We start from the raw sequence: 10,548 nt of genomic DNA on the forward strand, positions 1-10,548 counted from the left end.
ACACCTGGGGATCAGCCAGGGGACAGGGTCTGGGACACCTGTGCTGACCCCACACGCATCCTGCCCTTTGTGTCGGTGTTCCTGAGGCTGAGCACCATCTGCCCCGTCCCCAGAAACCTTGGGGTGGTTCTGGGGGTGGCACCACTCAGTCCCTCACAAGGCAGTGTGCCTCCTACCCCTGCCCCCCACCGTTTCCCCCCACTAGCAGCCGACCTTGGGGCAGGATGGAGATGGCCCCAGCCTCGGCCAGCCCCGACCCTTCCTCAGCACGGCAGGGCTGCAGACTCCCCTGCACTACCTTCAGGCCAATGCCAAAATGCTGGAGTGCACGGCCCCCCGGGGCGGCAGGGCTGAGCTGAGGGGTCTGGCTGCCCCCTGTGCCCACACTGTAAAGCTGTGCCAGATGATGTGCCATGGCTGGGGAGATATTTAATGGCACCACACGGTTATGGGGTACATGAATCAGGGCAGAACAGACACCCCCCCACCCCCCCCACTCCCCTGCTACAAAGGCTTTAAAAACACTCCTAAGAAAACTTTAGAAAAATTATTCAACTGTTCCTGAGCTGTGCTGGGGAGCTGGGGGGGGCATTGGGCCCTTCCCAGCCCCATCCATCCCAGAGATGGGGAGGCTGTCCCCTATTTCTTGCCCAGAGCCTTGTCCAGGTTGTTCTTGATGGCATCGAGGAAGTCGGTAGTGTTCACAAAGTGCTCATTCAGCTTCACACTGGGGAGACAGAGAGGGATTGGTGGGGGTCCCTGCCCGCCTCCTCCCACAGGCACCACAGCCTTGGGCCCCTGCCCAACCCAATCCATTGTGAATAGCCACCCCGAGTCCCTGGGGACTGTCCAGAGGCCAGTAGCTACCTGTGGCCACTGTGCACAGTCAGCTCCTGCCACTTGCCTGCCCTTGTGGCCACCCTACAGAGTCATTCCACCCACACAGTCACCCTAGTGCAGGTGGCTGCCCCCCTGCTCCGCCCTGAGAACCCCCCGTACTTGGCAAGGCCATGGATGCAGCCAGCAAGGTCCTTGGTCATCGTCCCGCTCTCCACCGTGTCCACGCAAACCTTCTCCAGCGTCTGCGCAAACCTGGGGACAGCAGCACTGAGGCTCCAGCACAGCTGGTGCCACGGGCCCTGCCACCAGAGCAGCTGCTGGCAGGGCTCCCCAGCCCGGGGTGCCCAGCCCACCCTGCTCACTTGATGAGGTCGGGGTTACTGTCCAGCTTGCCGCGGTGCTCCAGGCCTCGTGTCCAGGCGAAGATGCTGGCGATGGGGTTGGTGCTGGTGGGCCGTCCCTGTGCACAGAGAGTGGTCAGCTGTCCGGCGTGGGCACCGTGCCATGGGCAGCCTGGCACAGGCAGCTCACAGGCTCTGCTCACTGGCAGAGCGTGCCCACCTTCTGGTGCTCCCGGTAGTGCCGGGTGACAGTGCCATGGGCAGCCTCGGCCTCGATGGTCTTCCCATCCGGACACACCAGGACAGAGGTCATCAACCCCAGGGAGCCGAACCCTGCGGTGGGACAGGGGTCAGCACAGCTCCCAGAGGTGATGATGCAGAGTCCACCACACCCTACCCTGCTCCACCTTGGGCCAGGATGTCTGACTGGACGTCCCCGTCGTAGTTCTTGCAGGCCCAGACGAAGCCGCCAGAGGATTTCAGCATCTGGGCAACCATGTCATCGATGAGCCGGTGCTCGTACCAGATCTTCAGCTTGTCAAACTCTGTCTTGTAGTGCCTGGGAGCGCGGGCCAGGGGTCAGCCACGCTCACCCCACCAGAGTCTCACTGCCAGTGCCCCCAGGACAGCCCAGACCCCCCCAGGTCCATACTTATCAAAGATCTCCTGGAAGATGTCCTTGAAGCGCCCGTCATAGGCCTTGAGGATGGTGTTCTTGGTGCTCAGGTACAGCGGCCACTTCTTCTGGATGGCGTACTGGAAGCAGCTGTGCGCAAAGCCAGAGATGGACTGCGGGAAAACAAACCTCGTGGGACCCTGTCCCTCAGCCTGGCATCTCCTCTGGGGTGGCAAGGCACCCCAGGGTGCCCTGCAGGGATCCCCTGAGCCCCACCAGTACCTCGTCCGTGTTGTACATGCCCATGCCCACGCCACCACCGGGGAAGTTGAACACCTCCCACTCCTTGGCACCGCTGCCGTCCTTGGGTGTGAAGACCAGCTTGAATGTCCCGGACTTGTCCACCACGAAGTCGGTGGCTTTGTACTGTGGGGGGCCAGGCAGGGTGTCAGGCAGGGGCTGAGGGAGCTGCTGGCCAGCCCCAAGCCCCTGCGCTGGCTCACCTGGTCACCGTGGGCATGGCGCCCAATGGTGATGGGCTTGGTCCAGCCGGGCACCAGGCGAGGAATGTTCTTGCAGATGATGGGCTCCCGGAACACCGTCCCCCCCAGGATGTTCCGGATGGTGCCATTGGGGCTCTTCCACATCTTCTTCAGCTTGAACTCTGTGGGACACGCAGGTGGGACCCCTGAATGAACCCCCAGGATCCCTAAATGACCCCCCGGCACCCTTGAAGCACATGGCTCCTGCCAGCACCCAGCTCCACGGGCTGCTGCCCAGACCCTGCTGCAAGGGGAGGGACAGCCAGCATGAGATCATGACTGGCACAGGACAGAGGTCAGCATGTCCCCAGGGCCACGGGGTCTCCACAGCACCCATGAGCCCCCAGAGTGGGGAGAAGGGCACAGCACTGAGTATGGTGCAGCCCCCGACCCACCAGAAACCTGAGCTGGCAGTGGGAAGGCACTGCTGACCCCAGGGGGCTCTGCACAGACAGGAGGCTCAGCCCCTTGCCCCTGCCCACCTTCCACCCTGGCTTCATCAGGTGTGATGGTGGCACACTTGACAGCCACGCTGTACTTCTGGGTGGCCAGGGCTGAGTCAATGGTGACCTGGTCATCCGTCTTGTCCCGGTGTGGAAGCCCCAGGTCGAAGTATTTTAGCTGGACATCCACGTTGGGCAGGATGAGCTGGGGGGCCAGGAGAGTGTCAGAATGGGGGAACAGTGTGAGGTGCCTGGGGAGCAGCACCACGGCATGCCCAGCCCTGGCACACATCCTAGCCCAGCCTGGCTGCCTGCCCAAGGTGGTCCCCCCTGGGCAAGATGGTTCTGCTGGCCTGGATCATCCCCCCTGCCTGGAACAGGCTCCTGGTGTGAGACAGCTCCCCCTGCCCGGGACCGCCTCACTTGAAGGTCCTTCTGGTAGTTGTGCCGGTTTTATGACCTGCTTCCTGCAGACAGAGGGACAGAGGCAGGGGGACAGACAGAGGGCAGCACAGGGATCACCCGTTCCCCCTACAACCCCCCAGCTCCGCTTGTGGCACACCCGCCCATTCCTGGGCCCCATCACCTTCTCCTTAATGAAGGCCCAGATGATTCGTGTCATCTCGTCCCCGTCCATCTCCACCACTGGGTTTGCCACCTTGATCCGCTTGTCGGCATCTGGAGAGCAGTGGGGGATGTTACGGGTGCACCCCTGGCCCCACAGCTCCACACCTTTGTGTGGGGCCAGGGCATCCTGCGGGGACCACACAGCTCCATCCAGCCAGCTGTGGGTGCCACCCTGGCTGAGGGACAGGTACAGGTGAGGGGAAAGCCCCACTGGGCTCCGGGCAGTTACTGGGGCTAACACTGCTGGAGTGGGGATCAGAGTGCAAAACCCACCATGGGAGGGGAACAGGGATAGGATACATTCCTGTCCAAGTGGCGTCCGCATGCCAGCCGGGCTGTAACGCCTCCGTGAGATCAAGAATGGGACCAGAACCAGGAGCAGGTGCAGTCCCCTGGAGCCAGACTCAGGCACAAACCAGGGTGCAAATCCCTGTGTGGATCCTGGACCAGCACTAAACCCCTCTGGGTGCCAAACCTGTCTGTGGATCAGGCTGTAAAACCGCACGTGGTACCCAGAGCAGAGGTGACCCTCCCGCCCCGAGTGGGACCCGAGCATTGACAGGCAACAAAGCTCTGAGTAGCACCGGGGCCAGGAGTGAATCCTCCTGGGGGGCAAAATCCCGAGTTGGTCCGGGACCTTGAAGGAATCCCCCCCATCAGGCTCCGATCAGGACGAGTTGGGGTGCAAAACGCCACGTGGAACCGGGACCAAATTCCCCTGGGACTAAAGTCATCCGTGAAATCTCTCGCAGAACCGGGACCAAACCCCCTCAGGACCAGACCTCGCTACAAAACCCGGCGTGGGTCCGCAAAGCCCCGGGACCGTCAGTAAACGTGAGTCCGGATACCATTCCGGACACCGCCCCCCAAAAGAATCCGAGCCGCCCCCCCGTGGGTCCGGAGCGCAGCCCGCCCGCGGCGCGCACAGCCCCGAGAACACGGGGGGCTCCCCGCATCCCCCCGAGGTGTCCCCACTCACAGTGCCGGCGCTGCTGCTCGGGCAGCGGGCAGCGGGGCAGGCGGCGGAGCGCCGGGGCAGCGCGGAGGTAACGGGCGGCCATAGCGTGGGCGGACGCGATGGGGCGGACACGGGGGCGCGGTTCTCCCCGCCCCGGGGCGGGACGCGGCCCCGGCTCCCCTCGTGGGGCCCCGCGAGAGCTCCGGAGGGGCCCGCGCAGGGTCCCGCCGTGGGGCGGGGGTCGTTGCTGCGTCCCGCCAGAGCGCGGGGTGGCCGCCATCCGCAGCGGTCCCCGTTCCCACCAAAGGGATGTCGCATCCCCGGGTACGTCGGGGTTACGGATAAGCGGCCAAACCCCACGTGGAACCAGGACCAAACTCACCCGGGGTCAAACCCGCCTGTTAAAATGCGTGTGGAATGGGCACCAGGCCCGATCTGACCTAGGACCGAATCTAGCTGTAAAACCCTGCGTGGGTTCTGGATCAAGCCCCCATGGAATCTGACTGGGTTGCCAAACCCCACAGGGATCGTGGACCAAACTCGCCCAGAACCCGATCCGGTTGTAAATCCCCTGGTGGAACAGAGAACAATCCCCTTGGGACCAGACCTAGCTGCAAAATCCTGCACGGGACCAGGAATGAAACGTGGGGGTCAGACGCAAGTTTAAAATCCCTCGTGGAACTGGGAGTGCCCCCACCCCCCGGGACCAGACCCATTTGCAAAACCCCTCGTGGAACCGGCATCAGACATCCTCAGGATCAAACCCAGCTGTAAAAACCCTCAGAGAACCCGACCAAACCTGACTGCAAAACCCCGTGTGGAATGGGGGGGGGGGGGGGTGTGCAGTGGGGCTGGGGACGTGCAGACACAGCCTGACCCTACATGGAAGCCGGCGTCCCTGCTGATGGCTGGCGCGTGACTCGGCAGCTGGATCCAGCAGGACAAGGGCAACTGCCACTGTTCCACCGGGGACCTTCACCTCGCCTGGCCCCCGCATGGGGAGGAGGAGGACGACAACGAGGAGGACAGACAATGACGACAACAACAGGGGTGATGCACACCAGGGGCACCCCGAAAAGGTGCATGGAGCGTGCCAGGGTTGCCAGGAGGCTGCTTGGGCTGGGAATTTGTTGTCCTGCTGTCCCGGCCAAGCCGATGGCTTTTTTTAGCCACACGGGACGGGCAGAGCCTGCTCCAGGAGGAAAAACAGCCCTGGAGCTGGCAGCCCCCAGTGGAGGGGCCGGAGCTGTTGACGTCTGCATGGCTTTAACATTAACCAGAGCAGGAGCCGCGGGACCGCAGTGTCGGGCCGGGGGGGTCAGCAGTGGTCCGGGGTCCCGGGTGTCCCTGCTCCCGCCGCCCGGCCCGTGCTGCCAGCAGCCCTGCGGCCACACACCGGCTCTGCTCCGGGGCTGCCCCCCTGGCTGCCCTTGCCCTGGCCCCGCGGTTGGAGCCGCCCAGTGACCGCAGCGCTGGCAGGACGAGGTCAGGCCAGCGCGGCCGCTGTCCCCCCGCGAGGAGGGGACAAGAGCGGCCATGTGGCACAGGCCCGGGGAAGGCCCCCAAACAAAGGCACCGCCCGTTCATCCCTGGCCGCAGCCCAGCCACCCTGCCTGCTGTCCCACTCCAGTGTCCCCAGTGTGGCCGCCCTGGGGACACGGGAGTGCTGGCAGGGTTGGCTGTGGGGCCGGGAGCTCAGGGAGTGACACGTCCCACAGGTTTGGGACCCAGCCGCACCATGAACAAGGACATGGTGTGGGGACTCCGTTGTTGTTCCCTGCTGCCCACAGGAGCCCTGTGTCTGCCCATGGGGAGGCCACCGACAAGGGGCCGTGTTTCCTCGTGCTGCCCACAAATGCAAGAACCCCAGCACTGCCCTGAGCTGCTGGCCTGCAGGCTGGAGTGGGGGCTCTGTCCCCCCTTCGGCAGCCATCCGACCTCCCGGGGCTGCCAGCATCACCCTGGGACCCCTGTGGGGACTCCTGTCTGCCCAGCAGAGCCAGTGTTTGAGTGCCCGTGATCCCAGCAGCTCTGGGTACTGCTGACACCCAGCTGCCAGCCACCAGCTCTGAGTGTGCCACCGTGGGGCACACCCGTGGCCGTGGTACCCCTGAACCCCACCGTGAGGTGCCCAGACCCATGAATTACCCCAGAACTCCCTGAGCTGGCTGTCACCACAAGGATCTATCTCATCATGATGCCTGGAGCCGTGGGCACAGGCATGAGCTGTGCCCATAGGTACCCGTGGTACCAGGGACCCCCAGGAAGGGCCCCCAGTGGGTGCTGCCCCCCAAACCAGGGTCCCCAATAGCCCCACGGTGCTGGAAGCCCCTCGGTGTGCTGGGGCTGAAACACGCGGTCCTGGGCACACCAGCACGACCCCTCTAGGGCCGGTGCCATCCCAGAAGCCGTGAGGGGGCAGAGATGGGCCCCTCCACCTCCCGCCCCCAGATGTGGGGATGGGTGCCCAGCCAGGAGCAGCCGCCCCCGGCCCTGGGTCCCCCGGGGCCCCCGGCGCGGTGGCGGGGCCGGGGCGGGGCGGGGAGGGGCGGGCCGGCCCTTTGTTGTGCTGCGGGCGGAGCCCCCCGGAGCCGCCCCCGCACCGCCCTGCACCGCCGGGGGGAGACACCCCGGAGCCGCCCCCGGTGCCTGCGGCTCCCGCCGCGCCTCGGAGCCGCCGAGCGGGTGAGCAGCGGGGGGAGCCCCGGGCAGGGGATGCGTGTGAGAGGAGCGAGTGTGCCAGGGGCGGGCGGGCGGTGCGCGTGTGCAAGGGGCGCGCACGGGCGGCTGCGCGCGGGTGTGCGCGCACAGGGCCGTGCCAGGGGCGGCGTGTGCACGTGCACGGAGGTCCCCGAGGGACATGTGCCCGGGGGTATGCGGAGGGGCTGGGAGTGCCTGCGACCGTGACAATGTCCGTGTGTGCCTGTGCGAGTGTGTGCCCGTGCGTGTGAGTGACAGCGCGTGTGCATCGCTGTGTGGCTGTGTGTGTGCACCTGGGTGTGCCTGTGTGAGTCTGAGCTGGTGAGTGTGACTGTGTGTGTTGCATGGTGTGTGTGTTGTGTGTGTGTTGTGTGTCTGTGCGTGGTGTGTGTTGTGGTGTGTGTGTGTGTTGTGGTGTATGTTATGTGTGTGTGTTGTGGTGTGTGTGTGATGTGTGTGTAGTGTGGTGTGTGTCTGTGTGTTGTGGTGTGTATGTGTGCAGGGTGCAGGCACGCCGGGGGCCATTCCCACAGCCCGTTCCCAGGCGTGTGTTTGCCGCCCAGGGTGTGAACACCCCGTGACCTCTCTGCGTGTGTTTACATGTGCCGGGTGTGCGCACGCCGGGCCGGGCTGTGGTACTGGGGACGGGCGTCACAGGTTGCTCATGGGGAGGCATGTTAGTGCGTGCTCAGAGCTCGGACATGGGTGTGTGCAGTGTGTCCCACGTGTGGGATGTGCCCCGCACACCGGCGGGGTGTACTCGTGCTGTGTGTCCCAGACATGTGGCCACAGCACCTACCTGGTGCCCAGGCAGCCCTGGTCTTGGGGCGCAGGGAGGGTCGGGGTTCCACAGGGTTTTGGGTCATGCCTTGGGCCCTAGTGCCTGCTCTGGCTGGGCCTGGGGCTGTCTGGGGGCTGGCACCCCCGCTGACCCCAAGGAGCACTCGGGCAAGGCCAGCAAGAGTGCTCCAGGATCAAGGATGCCGTGGGGCTGAGGAGACCAGTGCTGGTTTGGGCTCTGCAGAGTCAGGACGGGCTGGGAAGGGGGCACCCCATCCCTGAGCCTGGACCCTCCATTCCTGCACTCCTGGGAGCTGACGTGCCTGTGCTCAGAGTCCACCACCTCGCTGCCCCCCAAGGGTGCTCACTGCCTGGGGCTCCTGCCGGCCATTCCCTGCCCTGTGCCAGGCCTGCCCAGCCAGGAGTGGGGGCCCGGGGCAGCACCCCGTGTGTCCTGCAGCTCCCTAGGCAGGCAAGGTGGGGTGCAAGCAGGTGCTGGTGTCCCAGGGGACAGGCAGAGTGTGGGGATACCCTGTGATCCTCAGAACTGACTCAGCCACGGTGCAGGAGTGATGGGAGCAATGAGACAGGAGCGTTGTGGGGTACCCGGTGCCCTGGGCGCAGGTGTCCCACAGGGCCCTGCCAGGGCGAAGGGGATGCAGTGGGGGGCTGGCTGTGTGCCACCATCAGATAGATAGCACCGGTGCCCCAGCCAGGAGGTCCTGGCAGTAGGGTCTGAGCTCACGGTGCGCCAGAGAGGCGGGGGGCAGCCCGGCTTGGCCCCGTGGGAGGCCCTTGGCTCAGGCAGGATGTCACTATGGAGGATGCCCCTCCTGTCAGGCTGTCGGGCCAGAGGCTGCCCCAGCCCCTCGTCCTGCTTGAGAGCCGTCCCAGGAGGCCGTCAGGACGCAGCGAAGGGGAGCCGTGTCCCCGCACCACGCTCCAGCTGTGGGTACCCCCGCTCCGGGGAGACCCGCGGTGTGCGGGCAGCCGGCGCCGAGCAGCTGGGGCTGGAGCATCTGTGTGACTGTGCAGGGCCCGCAGCCGCGCACTGCAGGTGTGCATGCATGCGTGCTCACACACTCTGCGTGTGCATGGCTGAGAGGAGGGACTGCCGGCTGCTGTCTGGCAGCTCCCAGCAGCCAGCTGAGCCGGGGGCGTGCGTGTGAGCCCCGGAAGGTGGGGAGAGCCCGGGCGTGTGGGCTGTGTGCGAGCCGGGTGCAGGTCCCCGAGCAGGAGCCGTGCCCATGCTGCCAGCCGTGCTGGGGCAGGCTGCAGAGGAAGGTGGGCAGCAGTAGCAGCAGCGGCGAGGCACACACACACACAGCCCCTGCTCTGTGCAGACAGCAGCAGCACCCGGCTCCGTCACCGCCTTCCCAGGCCAGTGGGGACGGGGTGGCGGGCACTGGCGTGGGAATTTGGTGCAGAAACCACTGCCCCACCTGCCTGCTGACCCCAGGCCACGGGTTTTGGTGCTGCCCAAACAGCCAAAGAGGTTTCCCTGTTCCCGGCAGTGGGCAGGGAGGGTGGCACGGTGCGTGCCAATGCCTGCAGCAGGGCGTGGGGCACGCACAGGCCTGCGCGAGTGCAGAGCGGGGCAGGGTGCTGCGGGTGCCCCCGGCGCTGCCCCGCTGGCAGCTGCGTGGGCAGGACGGAGATAAATGGGAGTTTGGCGTAAACAGCCCTGACTGCCAGCAGCGCTGGAGTGGTGCTTAAAGGCACAGGCTCTGGCCTGGTTCTGCTGCCTGTTCCTGCCCTCCCTCCCTGCCTGCTCTGCCCTCCTTTTTCCTCCCTGCCTGCTCTTTCCCTTCCCTCCTGCCCCTGCCCTCCCTGCTCACCCCAGAGCAGCTGCCCTCCCCACAGGGACTCCCGTCCTCACTGCACGCCGTCACACCGGGATGTTGACACAGCACTACCACGGCCATGCACAGGTGACAGCCAGGTCCCTGGAGCCCCCCAAGATGCTGTGAGGTGGCATGGGGCAGAGGGCCATGGCTGCAGGGTGAGTGCCTGCTCCCACCGCATTCAGGGTGGTGTGCTTGGCCGGGTGACGTAGAGTTCTGACCGTCTGTGCCACTTCCCGGGCAAAGGGTGCTGATAAGGCTGGGGTGGAGTTGTGGGCCTGTCCCAGGCCTGGGAAGGAGCGGGAACACTGGGACAGGGAAGGAGCATCGGGCTCCAGCGGGAACACTGGGACAGGAAAGGAGCAAAGTCGAACTGGGGCAGAGGGGCACACCACAGCCCCAGCCCCTGGACACCAGGTATGGCCTGGGGGCGGGTACCGGCCGACAGTGCCAAGCGGGCGGTGTGGGAGTATGGGCACAGCTGTCCCAAGAATGTGGGCAGAGGCATCCAAGGAGTGTGGATACAGCTGTCCCAGGAGTGTGGCGAGTATTTCTCCTGGGCAGGGGGCTCACAGTGGGTCCCACCACTGCAGTCCAGGGCTGGGACTGACCAGAAGGACATGGGAAGCTCTGTCCCACATTGGGAGGGCAGTGCTGGGTACCCTGGCCCCAGGAGAGCTGCCTACTGCAGGGGAATCCCCGGACCCCCTCCCTCGGTGTTCCTGTCCCCGTTGCCATGGCGATATAAGGAGTTGTCATTAATAACAGTTGCGTGGGAGCTGCTGGCCGGATGGGCAGTGCTCTGAGGGCTATGGGGGCTGTGAGCACTCCCCACACCCCGCCAAGGACAGAGTCCC

At 65.4% G+C, this 10,548-nt stretch overlaps 1 protein-coding gene across 1 annotated transcript; it reads right to left on the reverse strand.

Annotated features, from left to right (window-relative positions):
* Positions 1 to 532: 532 nt before the first annotated feature.
* IDH2 (isocitrate dehydrogenase (NADP(+)) 2) lies at positions 533 to 4,488 on the reverse strand. Its single transcript, XM_066195940.1, has 11 exons — positions 4,389 to 4,488; positions 3,369 to 3,460; positions 2,822 to 2,987; positions 2,301 to 2,461; positions 2,080 to 2,223; positions 1,834 to 1,970; positions 1,589 to 1,740; positions 1,402 to 1,514; positions 1,203 to 1,300; positions 1,000 to 1,092; positions 533 to 727 (listed from the first exon to the last, which is right to left on the reverse strand). Exons 1-11 carry the CDS (start codon positions 4,468 to 4,470, stop codon positions 640 to 642), a joined length of 1,326 nt encoding a protein of 441 aa, XP_066052037.1. The 5' UTR covers positions 4,471 to 4,488; the 3' UTR covers positions 533 to 639.
* Between the last annotated feature and the right edge of the window lie 6,060 nt (positions 4,489 to 10,548).

This window comes from Chamaea fasciata, unplaced genomic scaffold (genome assembly GCF_029207755.1).
Source record: "Chamaea fasciata isolate MVZ Bird 193981 ecotype frontalis unplaced genomic scaffold, bChaFas1.0.hap1 SCAF_14, whole genome shotgun sequence".
In the NCBI taxonomy this organism is placed as follows: Eukaryota; Metazoa; Chordata; class Aves; order Passeriformes; family Sylviidae; genus Chamaea; species Chamaea fasciata.